Raw genomic sequence first — 21,938 nt, forward strand, 5'->3', positions numbered from 1 at the left:
TCTTTAGGTTGATTTAATTAAAGACAACATGACAATGGCAAAGAAAACATTCTGCCCAGACATGTGTCAGCAATTCCCCAGCCTCCCACAAAACCTGCTCTGTTTCAACACAGCCCATCTGCTAGAGTGCCTCTAAAATCACACTTGCACATGAGATTGCATCAGTGATATCGAACCACGATTGTGACATACAGTTTCAGTACAATATATCATGAATATGTAAGGAGAATAACAGTAAAATGTCAAACAATCATTGTGTATATGACAGCTTGCTATAGAAGAGGCTAAAACTGAGCAGGCTATTTGCCAATGTAAACTGTGCCTTTCAAAGCAGAAAACATGTTTATATTATATCACCTGATGGAGTTTGGGTTCCTTGGCACTGTCACCACTGGCTTGCTTAAATGGGGACACTTAATATTCATCAATATTATTAATTTCTCTACACTGACACTATTGGATGAGAACTAAACTGAGTTGGACGATGACATCACTGTTTTCTGCAGAACTGAAATTAACTAATTTAATAATTGATAGTCTTTACAACGGAACTGAATTAAAACTAAACTGACTTCAGCTGAACAGTAGCTATATTTCCATCCACATTTTCATCATTCACATAAAAAAAATACACTGGATGGAAACGCCAAAATGCGCATAAATTCTAAAAATATGCATAAAAAAAAACATATGCGCTCAATTGAGTCAGATAAACTTTTCATGTAAGAAAACATGCACAATAAACTCTAGGGCTGGGTAAAAAATATCAATTTCTCGATTTTAATCGATTCTCATTTTTACGAAACGATATCGATTCTTAAATCCCAAGAATCTATTAGTCATTCTGTTTTAGTTGATGAATGAATGGAACATTGTTGCGCGCATCCCATCCAATAAATCGCAAGTCTCAGATTTCAAATTACGTCCATTTTCTTACGAAATTCAAAAACATAAATACCGTTTTGGCGCTGTGGCGTGAGATCGCTCTGGCGCAGCTCAAGAGAAGCGCATGATCTTCTCTTCCGCCTTAATAATACCAGTTACAGCGCGAAATAAACATGAATGAGCATCTGAAAGTGTGTTAAAAGATAGAGTACAACTTATCGAAGTCTGTATCATGTGACATGGAGTCGCTCAATCCGTGTTTCAACCGTGGAAAGATGTCAGTAAATCAGCTTGTAAACAATGTCATGTAACGTCACATTTACCTCAGAAAAACCATATCCAGTGACCATAAACTCGTTAGTCAGCTAGAAAAATTAACTCTAGAGAGGAGCATTTTGTTAAATATATGCACAATATTACATATTCATTATAATTTTTAATGTTCAATCTTAATTTTGTAATCTTAAATATTTAGTGCATGTTTTATGACAGCCACCATTTAAATTTGTATATAATTTCATATAACTTTATTATTATAAAAATAAATAAAAGTGTATTTTAAGTGTTTGTATACAAATCAGTAAATTTTTACCTTCAATATTATAGTAGGCTAAGCCTATAGGCTACAACTGACTCCCATTGTTTACAATAATAGTTAAGAGATTTGTTTTCCTTGAGAAAATGTGCAATGTTTTGTACCTGATATCCAAAATAATCAATACTGAATCGAATCGAATCGTAATCGAATCGAATGGTGAAATTTGTGTCAATACCCAGCCCTAATAAACTCCTCTATGCGCATCAAAAAAAACATGTGACTTTTGAGATGGGACGGTATAACTGGACCAACCAGTAGACCGAACTTGCTGAACAGCATCTGACATGCCGGTTTGGTCATTCTGGTCATTGCTCAGGTCCGTCGTCAAAGTAGTTTGGTATAATTCTCTTCCAGAACTGTTTTACACGACTACGTTCTCAAACAGCAGGCATCCGAAGCATCTCAAGCAAGATAACTTTATTTTGTTTCGCCTGGGCGCTCTGAGACGCAAGTCATTTATTATTGTTATACGAAATTAGTTTATACAGTGGCTTCTCCTACTGCAGCAACTTCCATTTTTCTTAGTGATATTTAGCACCACTTTATCAGGAACTGACGATTTTGTTCTCTTCGACTTAATGGATGGAAATGGTGCTTTATTCGCAAATGTTTTAATGCGATATTCCAATTTTGCACATCAGTTACTTTCGCAACTTTGGATGGAAACATAGCTAATGACATTTTATTTTACAGCTGAATTGAACACTGTTTGTATCACTGTATTATTTAGCTGTTATCACTGTAAAGCTGCATTGAAACAAACTGTATTCTATAAAGCGCTATATAAAAAGGTGACTTGACTTGACTTTATATTTCACTTGTTAATATGACAGCAGTCTTTAACTTTAAATGAACAGCAGATAAAGAATCAGTGAAACAGTTCAGTTACCATACCATTGTTTAAATGCCCTACTTGCAGATCAATTTGTCACCCATGATTAATGAACTCATTATTAAGCTGTGTCATAAAATAAGTAATGTCAAGCTTTTAAAGCCCCTCCAGCCATTCTGACAGTGGTAAAACATCTACTACACTACAGAGCAGTGGTTCTTAAATGGATTTGTTTCAGTTCACCAAACTCAGCAAACCACGTTTAATGTACAAAAGTAAACAACAAAAAAATTTCGGTCCCTAAATACAAACATTAAAAGGTTTAGTTTATAATTCACATTTAATAGTTTTTTTCCCTCTGCCATCAGACCCTATAAGAAAGGACAACACTATTCTAGGTCGTGACCACTATTATTTATTTTTTTTTAAATGATGTGTTCAAAAATATGTTCTGAATGGCCATCAGTGAAGAAAGATGTTTATTAGACTACAGTACCAGAAAAGGCTAACTAGCCTATGCTAACCAACCAAATCATGACCCCTTGGAAGTATAAAAAGTGGTCATGCGACCTCATCATTTCCTGTGAACAAGCATCATTTAAAACTTATTTGTCAAAACAAGTATTTATTTATTTAGGCGCAAAACTTTGTCACTAAATTAGATATTTAGAAAAATGTTGGTAACCAAACAGTTTCAGTTTCCATTGACTTTCATTATATTTTCATTATATTTTTCTTTCCTTTTACAATGAAAATGAATGAGTGTTGTTGCTGTATCAGGATATGTGGCAGCCCAGATCAGAAGAGGAGTATCCGGCCGTTGTGCACACCTCTCCCTGTCCCCGCTGCTCTCTACCAAACAATGCAGCCGTCTGTTACACTGTCTAAAAGAGATCTGACTGTGTACAGCATTCAGGAGACACTTTCCTGTGATTGTTAGGCTGCAGGGGTTCACAATGAAAGAAACATTCAAAGCTCTGCTCCAATCTGGCAATGACTCCTAATAAACAGCTTTGACTAATATGTTGCTTGAACAGTTTAACAAACTGTGCATAAAAATAAAAAAACACACTCTTGAGGTGAGTGCTCTGACAGCGAATCTAGAACACACTGTGGGATAATATTGCTTCAGCTGGGGAAGGAACAAAGCAATGGACCAAAAAATATCTATTTGGTCTGGTAGTTTACTGTCAGATAAATAACTGGACTGAGGCACAGAGGTTAACATTATCTTAACTTTTCACCTATTTTTCTGATTGTATGTGCCTGAAATGCTACTGAACTGAAACCCATTACCTGTACAAAACATAGGGTCTGTGTGCTGTTTCTACTTAATTTAAAGTGTTTTGTTTTTTGTTTTTATATATTTTAAAATGTAATTTATTCCTGTGATGGCAAAGCTGAATTTCCAGCATCATTACTCAAGTCTTCAGTATCACATGATCTTTCAGAAATCATTCTAATATTCTGGTTTGCTGAAAAAAAAAAAAAAAAAGAAATGAAAAAAAAAACTTTTTTTATTATTATCAATGTTGAAACCAGTTCTTATTAAAGCTTCTTAATATTTTTGTGATTTTTTGATGATATTTTTGTATTCTTTGATGAATGTAAAGTTCAAAAGAACATGAAAATCTTTTTTGACAATATAAATGTCTTTGCTGTCACTTTTGATCATTGTTGCTAAATAAAAGTATTAACTTTAAAAAAAAAAAAACAACCCTAACTGACTCCAAACTTATGAACGCTACTGTATATTACTGAAAAGTAATCTTGATAAACCAGTTTTGGAGGGTTCCATTAAAGTACGCCTGTTAGCAACACAGAAAATAGCTGGCCAGAGGCATTAAGACGGCCACCGAGTGGATTGACTTGTCTTAAAATTACGTTGTATAGTGAATTAAAATAACTTTGTCAGTTAATGGAATTATGACAACAACACTTAATTTGCCCTATTTTTCATGTGACCCTGGATCACAAACCCAGTCACAAGTCACACAGGTATATTTGTGGCAATAGCGAACAATACATTGTATGGGTCAAATTATAAATTTTTCTTTTATGCCAAAAATCATTAGGATATTAAGTGAAGATCATGTTTCTAAATTAACATATTTTGTCAATTTTCTGCCGTTAATGTATAAAACATTTATTTTTGTAGAGTAAATGCAACACAATCACGAACATAAATGGACAACTTTAAAGGCGATTTTCTCAATGTTTCGATTTTTTTGCACCCTCAGATTCCAGGTTTTCAAAAGGTTGTATCTCGGCCAAATCCTAAAAAAATGTCCTATCCTAACAAACCATACATCAATGGGAAGCTTATTTATTCAGCTTTTTGGTGATTTCAAAATTCAATTTAAAAAAATTGACCCATGTGACTGGTTTTGTGGTCCAGGGTCACATATAAAGAGTTATGATTTCCAATTTTCCAGACTTGGCAGACAAAGCAGACAAGTAGTGACAGACAGTATAACCTGTAAAGATGGGAATGGAAAATGTTTTACTGCAGCAAAAAAGTAAACTCTAAAAGATTTCTAATCTTGACTCAGGGAACGAGAATTATAAGCTGCTAAAAAGGAGACAATGGCATGAAGTCTAATTAACATTTAGAAAAAAAAACAGTCTCAGATGTATGATAGACATGTTACTCACATAAATCTGTTGTGACTAATGCGGTTTAGGGGATTACACAATGACAAAATTAGAAATGGAAAAAGTCTCACAACTAGGTCCCCCTATCTAAAATAACACATGCTCTGTTTGCTTAAGTCAGCGGGTACAAAGTTTCCTAGTCACAGTGCTGGAAAGGGCTTGGGATTGTGTAAGAAGGTATGTTTGTCAGCTGCAATAACAGTCCAATAGAAATAGAATTGAATTAATATACAATTATATAAATTATGCAGATCAGTTCAGGGGTTTTCAATTTGGGGTCCCGGGAGGTCACAAAGGCATGCTGAGGGGTTTGAAGACAAGTTCAGAGAAAACTACTGTAAAAATGTAAAATAAATAAATAAACAAAAATGTATTTATGTAAAATGTTATACATATATATATATATATATATATATTTTATATTGGTCAAAAATGTTTGGGGTTAGTAAGATTTTTCATGTTTTTAATAGAAATTTTAATAGAAAAAATTGTATTATTGTGAAATATTATTACAATCAATTATTTAAATAAAACACCCTTTGAATGGTAGCATATGAATTAACATTTCATTAAAAAATATGATAAATCTTTAGGAGAAATGAATTAGAAATGAATGTGCTATATTATTATTATTATTATTATTATTATTATTATTATTATTATTATTATTATTATATTTAATTGAAATGAAATAGACAAAAGCAAACATGTGGTTATAAAAAATTATGAAAACATCTTACTGTGTTTCAAAAGCTAACTTGCCAGGTGTAATGAAGTCTGAGAATATTAAGGCTAGTAACATCTCTTTACAGCTCTATACTGAACTTCAAAAACCACCACACTAATTGGTTGTTTTGACTGTTAAAAATCTGCACAGCAGGCATCAGATATTTAGTGAAACCTGTGGGCCTCCAAGGGTGACTCATGACGTCTCAGTGGAACACAGGGATGACATGTTACTCCCTTACTAACAAGCAGATTAGTGACCAGCCTTAAAAACCTGATCCAACACGACAGGATTCCCAGAACAGAGGCTTTGCATTAAAGTCATGGCCAAAACTGCGTTGCCAGGAAAGTCAGGATGTGTAACAACTGATTCATTAATTCATTAACTTGCACACTTTCCTCTGATTGTCCAATTGTATCATCCTGTCATCAGACAAACTGTGCAGAATTTGGAACTATTATATTGAGAAGTGAAAAAAATGTCCTCATCTCTGAACAATGCACATTGCAATACTCCCTCACATTCTTTCATGCTTTCATCAGATTTGGGTCAAGTTCCCAGTGATACAAATGACCACTGATGCATTTAACTGCTCTCTGTGTCTTAACAGCAAAACGAGTCTCAACCCTCACAACTGGAAATGTGCTAGCCATGCACACAATATGCCTGGTTCATAACCTAAAAATACTGTACACCTCTATTAAAGAGTCTGGGATCAATAAGATTCTCTCTCTTTTTTTTAAAGAAATTAATACTTTTATTCAACAAGGATACATTACATAGATCAAAGTGACAGTACAGACATTTAAAATGTTGCAAAAGATTTCTATTTCAAATAAAAGCTGTTAAATTATAGAAAATGTTAGAAAATAGTTATTTTAAACTGTAAGAATATTTCACAATATGACTGTTATTACTGTGTTTTTGATCATATAAATGTAGCCTTGGTGAGAATAAGAGACTTCTTTCAAAAACATTTAAAAATCGTACTGACTCCAAACTTTTGAATGGTAGTGGACACACATTGAAGTAAATCATAGGTTTAATTTCTCAAAAGCATATTACAAGAATTTAAGTGATTGCTAGTGATGTTTTGACCCAAAAAGGGCCGTGACGCATACGGACACATAATGGCCCTAAAATACACTTAAGAGTGGAACAGAATTGCTATGGCCCAACAAATGATATGCTTCTAACCCTCCTGTAAAAAGGTATTCAAAAATATATATATATATATTTTTGCCATCCTGTTCAAAATAATATTGACTAATCAGAAATAGACTACAATATCATACTGATAAGTTATCACACTGTGAGCACAACCACATGCTACAAAACACCCCCTCTGAATAGGGCTGCACGATTTTGAAGTAAAAATGGGATATGCGATAACTCGTTAAATATTGTGTTATTAGATATGCGATACAATAAAGTGTGTAAAATAAATTTGAATTATATTTAGGCTGAATATATTTAAAAACTGAAAATGATATAACCAACATATGTTTTTGTGAGAAGAAAGCATCCCTACAACTTGAACTGAAAGTGAACAGCAGTTTTACTGTAGCATTACATGATCAGACGGAAGCTACTCGCATCTCAGCCTGCCTAACAGACACTTCTGGCTGGATGAAGGACCACCACCTTCAACTAAACCTTGCTAAGACAGAATTGCTTGTGGTCCCGGCCAACCCAACACTACACCACAACTTCTCCATTCAGCTAGGGTCACCATCCATAACTCCATCAAGGTCAGCCAGGAACCTTGGAGTTGTGATTGATGATCAATTGAACTTTACAGACCGCAATGCTAAAACTGCCTGGTCCTGCAGATTTGCCTTTTACAACATTAGGAGGATCAGGCCCTTCCTATCAGAGCATGCTACACAACTCCTTGTCCAAGCTCTTGTTCTATCCAGACTTGGCTATGCTCTCCTGGCTGGTCTTCCAGCTTGCACTGTCAAACCTCTGCAACTGATCCAGAATTCTGCAGCTAGAGTGGTCTCAGAGACTATTTATTATGAGACATGCCACTTCCTCAATCCTCAATACAACTATATAAGGAAAACCCGTAACGGCAAAGATGGCGGTTGTGTGCACATGTCCCGCCCCTCCCGCTGGTAAGCCAATCATCTGCTTTTAAAAGTCAAGCCAGGAAACATTTAAGCCTATCGTCTGGTTCCACTGGTGCATGCGCACAGTTGAGGTTTTGCGACAGCGGAGAGAGAGAGAGCGCCCCGGTCGCGCGCGCGCTCTCTCTCTCTCTCAGAGCACGCGTATTAATCAAAATAAAACAACATTATGGTAAAAGGTCGGAAGACCAAAGTTTCATGTGAAGCATTCTGAGATTTTTTTTTTCCTGAATTACCGCTGGGTGTGATTGTGCTAAAATACGTTGCCTTATCTTCTCTGAAATGCATTCCGCACATTCAGCTGACATAAAATTACTCTCTAAATAAACGAAAAAACCTATCCAGTGATGTAATGTTTTCTGTGTTGACACTAACCTTGTGGGATGTCCATGTCCTAACTGCTGGGATAATCACACAACCGTATGACACGTCCAATTCGCGAACTAATGACTCTTTTGAACCGATTCATGTAAATGAATAGTTAAAACAACTTATCTATATAATACATTGTTATTACTGATAAAGTGCAAACCTGCTTATATTTAAATAACGGAGAACAATATTGACATTGATTATTGCACCACACCGGCATTCTGGATAGAGACGTAAATGAAGTTGGTGTCGTAAACTCTTGCGCATGCGTAGTAAAGTATAACCTGTGGGGAAAAAGGCATTTTAAACCTTATTTTGGGGCAAAGTCATCAAACTTTTTCAGCGATTTTTATCATATTTTACTACTGTTTCTATACATGCAGTTTTTATGTCCCGGTGACCAGTTAAAGTGCAGTTCTGACTCTCTGCCCATTCATTTAGATAGGAGCCTGGTCTTGTTAGTCCGAAATAGCTGCCCGGAGGCGTTGTCAAGATGGCGGCCGAGTGGCACGACTTGCCTAAAAGGACTTTGGTGGTCTTTAACGAGCCGAAGAGAGCACACGTCACTCCTCTCCTCACAAAATTGCACTGGTTGCCAGTTGCCGCTCGCATCAAATTCAAGTCACTGACTTTTGCCTACAGAACGACTGGTTCTGCTACCTTTTACCTAAACGTATTACTTCAGACTTGCGTGCCATTCAGAAACTTGTGCTCTGCAAGTGAACGTCGTCTTGTGGTGCCATCTCAAAGAGGCACAAAATCTCTTTCTCTGACCTTTACCTTGACAGTTCCCTGGAATGACCTGCCTAACTCAACCAGAGCTGCTGAATCCGTGGCCATTTTCAAGAAAGGCTGAAGACGCATCTTTTTCAGCAACACTTGATCCATTAATACTAACACTTTCTCTTCTCTTCTATATCTATTTATAAAAAAATAAAAAAAAGTGCATGTACTGCATGTGTAAGATTAAACTGGGAAGGGTCGTAGCACTTTTGCATATTGTTGTCCTATTGGTAGTTTAACTGCTTCTATTCTCATTTGTAAGTCGCTTTGGATAAAAGCGTCTGCTAAATGAATAAATGTAAATGTACATAAAAAGTAAATGCCATTTTAGGTTTCAGGTAGTCCTATATATTTTGTTTATTTAACAACAGAAATTGAATAATCAAAAATAAAAATAAAACACAGCTTAGTCTTCACTGTATGAATTAAATATATACTGATTCTTATTAAAGCTACAAAAGTTATTCAGTCAAGAGCAGTGAGTGATTTTCTCTTTGTCTTTTGTTGTTTGATTAACACATATTAGGCTGCTGTCACTTTAAGAGCTGAACGAATCCAATATTGTTACATGCGCGCTTTCTTTCTCAACTGTTTAGTCCACTTAAGACATAAATGTGTTTACATGAATACTCAACAAGATGGACATTTTGAAATAATTTTGTGTGTAATTGGCCATTTAAGCTGCAGAAGAGAACAGAATTGGGGATTGCGCGCTGTCCGAGAGGTGACTTTCTGAGCACGTGAGTACTTCGCTTAATGGGCCCTATAATACACACGGCACAATGCAGTGCTAGGTGCGACGCAAGTTTTGTTTTTGCTAGTTTCAGCCCCACGCAGTTATCATTTTCACATCCTGCACCACATTGTTTAAATAGCGAATGCATTTGCGCCCATTTGTGCGCCCATGGGCGTACTGGTCTGAAAACAAGGTGGGTTCTGGCGCATTGTTGGCGAAATAGACTACACCCATTGACCAACTGAAACCTGGTCTAAAGTCAATGGCGCAGTATTTCTTCTTGTTATTTAAAGAGCGCGTTAGTAATGTGCGCCTATAGGCGGGTCCACAACGTGCGTACACTCTGCTTATTACACACCAGGGATGGAAATTAGCACCCGCCACCAGCCAAATGCGGGTGATTTTGTGTTGTGGCGGGTAAACTCGCTTCACCTACCGGCCACCGTGGCGGGTAAATAAAAATAGCATACTGTTTCACACGGACGGCGGACACTTTTAGAGGAGGCACACCCTCTCCGTGGTTCTGACCAAAGAAGAGTGCTTTGTAATCTCCATTACGCATCATACCTGGCGTTGTCTCTTAGTGCGCTCCGAAAACTCTTGAGGTATAACTAAAGGTATACCATTGCTAGGCGTCTTCAGGGCTATCATCCACGCGAGGCAGAGGTGCTGGCGCCCTCCTAGTAACGGCGCTGGTGATGTGATACATCATGAGATGCTCAAATATGTCTGGAGACATGACATGTAAGACATGATTTTGACCACTTCATTGAGTTTTGTTTTGTAGAAAGACTCTTTTTAAAAGATTTTCGTTTTGTATAAATTGTATCTTAATTTTGATCAATGTTTTATCAACCAATTGCCTGTATTTAATAAATAATAAGAAAATATATAGCAGACAATAATAAGACGCCGGCATGATCACTTGCATTGCACGTGAACTGAAGGGCGCCGAAACTCAGCTTGTGCCTCACAGATTTGAGAAATATAGGCTATCTATTATAGAAAGCTTGAAATGTCTACTTTTAAACGAAAATATTCAAAACCAAAAGGAATAGGCTCTTTGATTGTGAAATCCATAGGAAATGTGCATTTCTCTCTGGCATTCATGGCGAATCCGCATCGTCAACTTCATCTTTGCAGCGACAAAGAAAACACCAGTTTATTAATAAATAATTTTTAATAAATAATTAAATGTCTCCTTTCTATTTTAGACACATTCATAATCATTACTTTTACCGGTTATTTGTGGCAAGCTTTATGCGTGCGGTCGTGCGCTTGAGTGCGGCTATATTACGTAAACGCTCATTATCCTGTGTAGGCTATATAGCCTATTTAAGTAGCATAATTAAAATAATATACAGGGGCGATTTGTCCACGAATGGCTTAAATGAACAACTACTAGTCGACTAGAATTTTTTTTTTTAAGTCGGAGGCAGCCCTATTCCACATATTTTCGAACCAGGCTCAGGCCATTCTGGGTTGAGCGAGCGGAGCGGAATATTCAGAAATGCGCTCTCCACTCACATGTTCTGATCGGAACAAACCCGTCTACGCCGTGCCTGGTGTGTGTATAAGAAAGAAAGAGAAAATGTCAGTATTTCATTGAGACTTGAGATTAAATAAACTGCTGTAGATCTTGTAGTATTAATTTTCACATGCAGTTACACATTGTATGTTAAAAACAAGAAAGTGGCTGGTAAAAACATTGAGTGGCTGGTAGATTTTGAAATCCACCAGCCACAGTGGCCTGTGGACAAAAAAGTTAATTTCCATCCCTGTTACACACGCAGCAGCAAACAAACTAGCCAAATATAAAAAAATAAAAGGATTACAATGTAAAAGATTAATATTGTGTACAAGGCGTACAACGTTACGCCTAATACACACCCATTACTCATTAAGAGTAATAGGGACAACCCATTTTTCCCGTCATTAAACTAGCAAAAGTGGATTCGGACACGCCCTAACTGCACTTGAGCCGTGCGCTTTAGACCGTGCGCTTAGATCGGTAAAATAGGGCCCATTGCATTTAATAACATTAAAGGAATAGTTCACCCAAAAATGAAAATTTTGTAATCACTTACTCAGCCTCCTGTTGTTCCCAACCTGTATGAGTTTATTTCTTCTGTTGAACACAAAAGAAGATATTTTGAAGAATGTTAGTAATCAAACAGCCATTGACTTCCATAGTAGGAAAAAAATACTATGGAAGTCAATGGTTACTGTCAACTGTCTGGTTAGACTAAAGATTCTTTAAAATATCTTCTTTTGTGTTCAACAGAAAAAAGAAACTCATTCAGGTTTAGAACAACATGAGGGTGAGTAAATGATGACAACAACATTTTAATTTTTGGGTGAACTATCCCTTTAAGCATGCCACACGTACTGTATGTAACAGTCATGTGTCCAGTCTACTCTCTGCTGTCTGCGTCGACCTAAAACTTAAAACGTATTATTAAAATAATGCAGTTATCGCAAGCCGTTGCGATATGCATCTCGTGATATGCACATTTGCGATATTCCAATAATTCTGATACATCATGCAGCCTTACCTCTGAATAATACCTCACTCAAGTTCATGTCCATAATAAATCATCACCCTTTTACAGTAGAAGGACCCTGAGTATCATAAAGTTACTGTAATCCATATGACTCATTTGAGGGAACCATATTATAAAGTACCTTTAATGTCCCTTCACTTCCCTTTAGCTTTTTTAAGTTTATCCAAAGTCCCTTTAAGGCAAGTGACTCAGCAACCATCTCTGAAACTCCTCTCTGGCAGTTATTTTAGTCATGCAAGTATAGCTCCCATCTCTGTGAATGAGGAAACATCAAATTCTCCAAAGCTGTTCACTAAGCTTACGATTAAATTTCATATTTGAAATCACCAATGAAATCTGACAAAACCTGTCTCATAAATTGTTTCTAAAAACTCAAATCACGACAACAGGCTGGACCAGCAAATGCACGTGTGCAGTCAGAAGCGCACATCTCAGAGCACTGACTGATTCTGTATCGACCGGAGCTTCTAAAGGCAGCTGCAGTGATGCAATAACTGTACCAATAGGCGATTGGCTCTTTTATTTAGAAGGCGGGACTTATTCTGTCATAAAGTATTTGGTTTACCCAATATTGTATTTTTATCTGGTCCCATGACAATGGCTCAATATGTAGGCCTATCTGTGGCGTGACAAACTTCTACTCACTGTTTGGCTTCCTCTAGGTGACAAAGGTATTCATATGCAATATTCTGCCTCCTCCTCTCGTCCATTTCTTCCGCCGACAGCCTCTCATCGTCCACAATGGCTGTAGGATAAACAAAGGAAAATAACAGTTGGAGAATGCAAGAATAGCTTTTTCCATACTGGTGGAATAACACATCAGAACGCTGAGAGTGACATTTTCCTCTCCAGTTTAATCAGCCAACTTTAGCACAGCCAACACAACAACCACTAGACACACTATGACAAAAGGTATTGAATGAATCTGATGGTGTGTAGCCAAGTTCCATTCTGCTGATTATATTTTATTCAGACTTTGTGTGTTTCAGACAGCTGTTGATTTAAGTCACACTGGAATTAGATTTTAGCAGCGTGAACTGGAAAAGGTTTCTCAAGCAATTTATGAAGGAGAGAAGTGAATCAGAAACACACCACACTTAAACCCCTATAAGAACAACTAGACAAAACACTGAATGTGTGTGCAAGGTTGAGTAATTTTATACAATATACACATCTCTTTCATCACTGTCAGCAGTACATGAAAGCATTAGGAAGTGACACTCTTATGACAAGCGGCTGTCAGCCGTCAGTACTGTTTTTGGCATTACGAAACCATTTGTGGCCGACATTTACGTGATTGCTACTACGTTTCCTTTCCGCCACCTTCATCTTCAGCTCACAACACTGCCGAGTTCAATGCAATCGCTTTATTTCTGCTTAAGCAGAGCTGACATCTTTTACACATGACTTAAGCTGGTCACACGAAGAGGTTGATCAATCCTCACTGTCCTTGCTCTCAACTTGTAGTGACTCCAAAAAGTAATTCAAGACACTTAAGTCACATGAACATAATTGCATTAGATACAAAATATCAAAATCAAGTGGCATCTGAAAACAAATGATGCAAGGTCATTCCGTGTCAACTCAACCAGAGGTCCCCGGCTAATTTTTTTTATTTTTGATAATTTCTTTTCTGGTGAAAGACATACATAAATGAAGAAGAAAGCCAAAATATGAAATGTCATGAATGAATATTTACTGAGTAATCCACTATTTTGTAGAGGGGACTAAAAATGACAATTTTCACCTGAGATTTGGAGCCAAATTACAGGGGGGTAAAAATTACTTTAAAAGCCTCATTATTTTATTTTTAGGTCTATTACTTAACTTTTGATAGAGCAATCTTTGTTGCATTATATGTCAACTATGAAAATTGGGATAAAAAAATGGGAAGGACCCTGGGAAAAAGCACTTCCGTTTTTTTTTTTTTTCAAAGTGTGCATGCCTGTAACTCAAGAAGTATTAAAGATATTTGAATATCCTTTTAGATTTTGGTTCTTAACAAACTTTCATCTTGATATGTCAATTCTTAAGGCCCTACATGGTTAATTTCCAGATATATAGGGATTTCAATGTGGCTCTTTGAGTAAATTGTTATGTTCAGTGGTCAAAAAACAAATGTGGGCCATATTTGTACAACCGATACTTTTTTATTTTAAAGAGGAATGTCTGAATAACAAATTCTGTTAAAACTAGAAATGTTTCTTGTTTACCTTTATCAAAACAAATGCACAGAAAATTCCTGTCCGAGTACCATGAATACTATTTTTCCATAGTTTGCATGCCTGTAACTCTAGAAGTATTAAACATATCGTATATCCTTTTTTTAAATCTGGTTCTTCATAAACTTCTCTTTTGGAATCTTCATTTTAAGGCCTTATATAGTTCAATCCCACAGATATGGAGATCCCAATGTGACTATGTTCAACTATTTCACTGGTTGAAAACCAAATGTGGGTCACTATGCATGCATACAGCTAATACTTAAGGTATTTAAAGAATAATCTCTGAAAAACGTTTATATGTATATTGTTTCCCTATAACATTTACTTGTTATTTAATCATTTATTTTAATGGCATGGAGCTGCCATTTAAACACTCACCAACCACATGATGTAACCAACACAATCATGTCAAAAATCATGTTAAAATCAGGACTGAATTTCAAATATGGATTCTATTTTGAATTTAAACTGCTAAAAACGTTTGTGAAGCCCTTGTTTGACATGCTGTGACCCAACACATTATCATGACACACTTAGGCTACAGATCAACTGTCAACCACATCTCACCATCACAAGACCATGCAGCACAGCATTTCACAATCTGTTGCATTTACCACAGAGCTCATGATTGATTCTGTGAACCCTAGCAGATGTAGTGGCACTCACGTCAATTGGTTTAATAAGTTATTTGATTATACAATCGCCCATCCCATGACTGAAATATACGGAGTATCTCTATAGCCTGGTGGAGCCCAGGTGAAACATCAATAAAATAGTAAAATATGACACTTATTATGACTCTTAGTGAAGTAGGCCACATTCTTTCTCAAAAGCAAAAGACAAAGACCAGTTGAGTTCAGTCAAACATAAACCTAAAGGCACCTAAAGAGAACTTGTGATGATCTGACATGCAACAAGAAGCTTCAATTTTACCTCTGATAAGATCAGACTGAGCACAAGACTGTCCAACTACTAAGTGTTTTCACAATCCTCACTCATCTAGTAATAATTAAGCTTGCTGACACACGGTCACATGCTGGCCTTTGTTCGAGTAAATGAGATTCAATCCTGTTATAGCAAACAACACTGCAAATTTCTCACCCTGTCGCACAGGCTCAGGCTTGCCAGTTAACCTCTGTGGGGATTCATTACGTAGGTCAGCATTATCACCTTAAATCTGTCCCATAGACAATAACTCAATATTTTGAAAACATGGCAACAAAAGTGGGTTCTCATAAAGCATCTGTGCATTTCAAATATTAAAGAAAGAACAATCCAACGGCCACTTGAGGAAACATCAGAGATGTTCAGGAGCCGGTTGACTAAGATCTGATGTTGCACTTGCAATATTATAGTAATAGATGCTACTATTCTAAAGTTGTGGTGTCAATAAGATTTTTATTAAGAAATTAAAAATTGTATTCAGCAAGGATGCTTTCAAATGATCAAAAGTGACAGATAAGACAGTTATAATTTTAGAAGATATTTATAAATGCTGTCCTTTATGAAATTCATCAAATAATTTTGAACTGTTTTCAACACTGATAATAATAATAAGAAATATTTCTTGAGCAGCGAATCGGCATATTATAATAATTTCTTAAGGCTTATCTCAAAATCATTCAAACATGTAAACACTTTTGAACAGTAATGCACACTGTGCCAGCAACCGCACCACGCGTATAGTGGTTGTGAGGGGAACATCTGCTAGTAAACTGTGGCCATCCAATCTCTCATATCAATATGTGTCACAGCTACCTCACATGATAATGAGATGCACTGTATGGCATTTCAGTTTTCATTGCTCAATATGATGTCATTCCATGTATATATCCTGCACAGTCCTCAACCAAAGGATGCCATCCCTTGTGATGCACACTTTGACCCAACCATTTCTCTTCAAACAAACAGCATAAGACACAGGGAATAGTTGTACAACAGCTTTTTGAGTCAAATGCAATATGAGAATGTGTTGTCATATCTAAAAATCTGCTTTTTTTAATGAATAAAAAAAGCAATTAATAACAAAAATGCTAACGTAAACAGCCTAGATAAATCAGCAGAATGAAACCAGCGGCCTTGTCAGCAGTTTAGCTGGAATGTGATCTCGGTCACGGTGCCAGTGTTGACATGAGTTAAGTAAACTTCATTTAAAGAGCCGACAATAGTGCTCAAGTACATCTCTCAACCTTGATTTGATATGGTGGAGTTAATCTCAAACTAGCAGGTTCTGATACACAACCAGCTAGTAGTTCACACCAGAATCAAATGCGTGCTACGCAAACAGCATCTTGAACATTCTTCATCATTCACTGTAAAAAAATTCTAACCCTCCCAAATCAAAAATTTCAAGTGACCGATAACATCTAAATTTTTCAATTGGCCCAAGTGAAAATCTGTAAATTTAATTTTATAATTTACAGAATTTCACTTGGGCCAATTGAAAAATTTAGATGTTATCGGTCACTTGAAATTTTTGATTTGGGAGGGTTAGACATTTTTACAGTGTTCTAGATATGCACAATATAGACATGATGTCTCGTCAGCATGGCGCAATGTGTGTGTGTTTAATAAAATCTGCACAGATAAACTCCTCAAACCGAATTCCTCAAATATCTGAACTGTACAGACTGTCAGGTGCTTTTACAAAGGGCAGAGGTAATGTTTAACTGGAGAAAACTATCATGGAGCTTCTCTTTGCTCAGGCCACAGCATGAGATCTAATGCCAAAAATACACAAGCACCTTTCTGAGGCAACATACCATCAGGATATGTCAGGAAAAGATCTGGGCTCTAGCTCAGGACAAAGGACAAAATAGTTGCATATAGGGATGCACAATATATTGAAATTATCGAAAAATCGCAAATGTATACATATCGCAACAGCTTGCAATAACTGGGGTCATGAACAAAAGACAAAGAGAAAATCACTCACTGCTCTTGGCTGAATAACTTTTGTAGTTTTAATAAGAATCAGTATATATTTAATTCATACAGTGGAAACTAAGCAGAGTTTTATTTTTACATTTGATTATTCAGTTTCTGTTGTTAAATAATCCTAATATAGGCCTTCCTGAAACGCTAAACCCAGTGGTTTACACTGATGTTAAAATAGGCTTAACACTTCTTATGCTACAGTAAAACATGATGTTCACTTTCAGAAGTTGAAGTTATTTTTCTTAATAACTCTTAAAATGTCTAAAAGACATTTTTAATGTTTCAGAGAAGTTCTGTCATCATTTACTCACCCTAAATTTGTTCCAAACCTCTATGAGTTTCTTTTTTTCTATGGATATAGACTGATAATCATATCATTTTAAACTTTTCACACTTTTCTACTTCCCAAAAATGAACATTTTGTCATCATTTACTCACCCTCAAGTTGTTTCAAACCTGTATGAGTTTATTTCTTCTATTGAACACAAAATAAGATAATTTGAAGAATGTTGGTAACCAGACAGTTGATGGGCCCCATTGACTTCCATAGTATTTTTTTTTTTTCCTACTATGGAAGTCAATGGGGTCCAACAACTGTTTGATTACCAACATTCTTCAAATTATCTTATTTTGTGTTCATCAGAAGACAGAAACTCATACAGGTCTGAAATAAGTTGAGGGCAAGTAAATGATGACAGAATTGATTTGGATGAACTATCCCTTTAAACTTTTAAGGAATAAGTAACACTTATTTAATGTAGCCTATTGCTTCCCAAAAAATTACTCAAGTCTTTACCAACCACCAGATCTGCATATCAGTTATTGAACACAGAAATAATCAGTATTGTTCGTATATCAATCTTTCATCTCTAGATAAAACTTGCCTTTGTGTTAAATACAACTAGTGAGAGGCCTTCAGGGGTAACTTCAAATACACATTTCTAGCACTCTTAAAAAAAAAGCATGTTCATGTAACCTAATAAACGTTAACTGGCTTTATTCAAGTCCAAAATACGATTTAATATCAGCAATGCATTAAGGTTACACCATTGAAAATCATATTTTAAACATCAGGTAAGTTAAGGTAGAAATATATCCTAAGGCAAAAACGCAACCACATTTTATAGTGTGCTTCCAAATAATTCTGAATAATTACTGAGAAAATATTGTGAAAATGTATGTATATCAAAAACCATATAGGCTATATTTCATAAAAATAAAAATAAAAATCCAGGGGAATCACCCAAACTAACCATCCACTGCAGTGATAATGGATGTCAGATTGCTGTTGCAGATACTCTTGCTGGCCAACTGTCATGGACATTGGGCACTACAGTAAATTCACATTCAATTTATACTCATTTCGTTTAATAACATTAATAGAATAGTTTCATATAACTGACATGAAGTGAAGTGGCTCTTACTTACATCCATATCGTGGTCTGAGAGAGCTTGCACCGTCTTCATGGTACATCCTGCTTCCTCTGAAACTCTGCTGAGCCTCTACCATAAACTGCGCGAGGACTTTCTCACACTTACTTCGGACTTCTTTCTCAAGAGAGCAAAACAAAATCTACTCCTTTTGTCAGCATTGGTGCCGAGAAAAGCGCCGTACCCCTAGCATTGAGAAGCTTTCGCTTACTGCGTCTCTTCCTTTGCCTGTCAACCTGACGAAACCCCCCGTGAGCCCGCGCTGAAGCTCTGAAACTGACACTGAATGGCGGCTCCACCTGCTGGCGCGTGACGCTTCTGGACTCACACTTATTTGCCTCAAAAAGTGTTTGGACACTTAAGCTATACTTAAAAGTATGAATGAAACTGGATTATAAAACAAAATGTGATCAGTTTCTATAAATAAAGATAGAGCACACAAACAAAAGCAAAAACAAAACAGTTCTCTATAAATAAACAAACAAACAAATAATTTCAAGGTTTTGAATGATAAAAATGATACATAAAACAACAGAAACGCCTGTTGTTACTCTGTGTGAAGTAAACTTACTAGGGGATTGACTTAGCCTAATATGAAGAAAAAAAAACGAAAAAAAAAACATGGGATATGATTAAAAGTTGTTGCAAAAATGCTATTCTGAGGGAAATCTCAAGCATTATTTGTGCAGATGCCTCCTGGTTTTATATTATGTATCTAATGCAATGATATAGAGACATATTTAAGTGTGACTTTTCCGGTTCATATTCATTTTGGCCTGATACAATGTATTTGAATGGTATCTAATTTCATAGATGCTTTATTTTAATACTTTACACACAAAGATATGTTTCTAAACAGAGATAAAGGCCTGGTTTCACAGACAGGGCTTAGATTAAACCAAGGTTAGGCCTTACTTCAATTAAGACATTTATGTAGCTTTTATAAACATAGAAAAAAACATTAAGTGTGCATTTTGAGACAAAACAATGGCACTGATATATTTTAAGATCCAAATGCAAGATGTAAGACTGCTCAAACGTGCATTTTAGTCTGGGACTAGGCTTAAGCCTTGTCTGTGAAACCGGGGGTAAATGTGACAGATGGGCTTCTCCTTTTAGAGTAAAAATTCTACAATATTTTCATGAACTAGCTAGTTCCAGAAACCACACCTCCAGCAGATGTCAGTGTCGTACTGCATTTAAGGATCCAATCCAGAACACAACATAAAATAGGGTGAAAGTAAGGGAAATTTGGCATATTTGAACAATTTATCTATGCAAGTAAGAAAATGTTGTCCTGCTACAGTATGTGATGACGAGTAGAGCCCACTAGGGTCCTTCACTAAGTGTCCAGAGGAGAGGGGGCCAATACATGCATTCACAGCAATAGCAAACAACTATCCACTCGGATATGTCACAAGGAAGAAAAGACAATCACAACTTCCAATTCATGCTTAACTAGCTAGCCTAGCAGACCTGACTAGCCATACAGTATATAAACCCCAGTTGCACAGGTGGGGTGTAACCCATTATGCGATTCGTGATATAATTGTAATTAGCCTACTTTTATAACTTCTATTTACTGCAACCTTCATCTGTTCATATATTTATCATTCTGGGAGAGATGAAAGAGATGTGTGGAAAGAAATGTGTGTCTGCTGTGTTGAATGTGTGTTTATATTGTCTTTATCTCATCATTACTTGAGTTTTCGTCCTATTGTTGCATGGGTGCACATTGTCAGGCACCACAATTAGTTAGTTTTAAATTCATAAAAATAATTTCACTATATAATTTATTTTTATTGCCATTTTGTTGAAAATATTTAAATTTATTACAGCGCTCTGGAATACTTGATTCTGATTGGTCAGTCGCAGTATTTAGCAGTCAAGGCTAAATATGTGTTCATACTATATTGTAATTACCGTAATTACGAGATTCCGACCTGTAAAAAGCATCTTCTTAGAACTCATAATTACAACTTGTAAACTTGGAATTTTCTGAAAGCTCCGACTTAACCTCTGTGCCATCTGACCGCTGCAGATTCATATTGGTCTTGATAGTGTTGCCATAGAAACAAATAATTCTTCACAGTCATCTCATAATTACGGTAATTACAACATGGCGTGAACGCAGCCTTAGTTTGCAAGAGAGTGATTATAAACAAAATGTAAAAGCGGACTAGTGTGTAGATGAGTTTTCCTGTTCGGTGTGATAACGTCTAATCTTCCCAATAACCTCTTTAGTCCCATTTAGCAACTTATCAACCGCCTTTTTCAAGACATGTAAAAGCTTGAAAAAAACACTGAGGTATTACTGATGTATTTATGTCATAGAGTAAAATGTAAAATATTTTGAGCTTTTGTTCACCACAGACCTCAGGGGCGGTTTTCTCATTAGGGCGATTGGGCGATGCACCACCAAAGTGCAAGAAGGACGTATTTTTTCAATCCCATTCAAATAATATTGGAAGAAGTTGCGCTAGCCGTCACTCTTGTTCTGCCTCGGGATAAAGTCCAATCAGCTTCAAGTCACGTTCTGTGGAGTACCGCCCCTTTTAGAAGCGATTTCATGGCCGATTCTCTACCAGAGTGTTCCACAGAAAGCATTTTTATTTTATTTTATTTCAAACTGCAGGCAATCAATGCAATGCATGGGTTCCGGGGAGGGCTAGCACTAACGTGCTTTTGTCATCATACATGTTACAAAGGGTTTGTATTTAGCACTTCAGGTAATAGATTTATATTAGTAGGGTTTTCATATTGAGAGTTGACAGATTCAATGACTATGGACTGTGAACGCCCCCCTGTGGAATAACGGAGTAATTGGAATATGCTGGAAAGGAAGTGCGTTAGTTGTTGTTATGAATCCGTAGAGTGTGGACTGCGGAGCTTACGAGAGATCGCCTCACATCAGAAAGTGGTGTTATTAATCGTGTGCGTGCATCTAAAAACCACACACATACAAGTACACCCAATAAATACTCAACGAAACCTAAGTGCATCTTCATTGCGTCCTGACCAGACGTACCACAGTGATTCATTTAACCCGAGCCACATCGGT

General features: G+C 36.4%; 1 protein-coding gene across 1 annotated transcript in view; it reads right to left on the reverse strand.

Annotated features, from left to right (window-relative positions):
* iqgap2 (IQ motif containing GTPase activating protein 2) overlaps positions 1 to 19,146 on the reverse strand; it is a 62,031-nt gene extending 42,885 nt beyond the window's left edge. The window contains exons 1-2 of the mRNA XM_084413781.1: positions 18,875 to 19,146; positions 12,930 to 13,029 (exon numbers count right to left, since the gene is read on the reverse strand). Of these exons, the coding sequence (XP_084269907.1) occupies positions 12,930 to 13,029; positions 18,875 to 18,956 (182 nt within the window). The 5' untranslated portion in view covers positions 18,957 to 19,146. The remainder of the gene's footprint in view (positions 1 to 12,929; positions 13,030 to 18,874) is intronic.
* Positions 19,147 to 21,938: the final 2,792 nt, after the last annotated feature.

This window comes from Rutilus rutilus (genome assembly GCF_951802725.1).
Source record: "Rutilus rutilus genome assembly, chromosome: 7".
Taxonomy (NCBI): Eukaryota; Metazoa; Chordata; class Actinopteri; order Cypriniformes; family Leuciscidae; genus Rutilus; species Rutilus rutilus.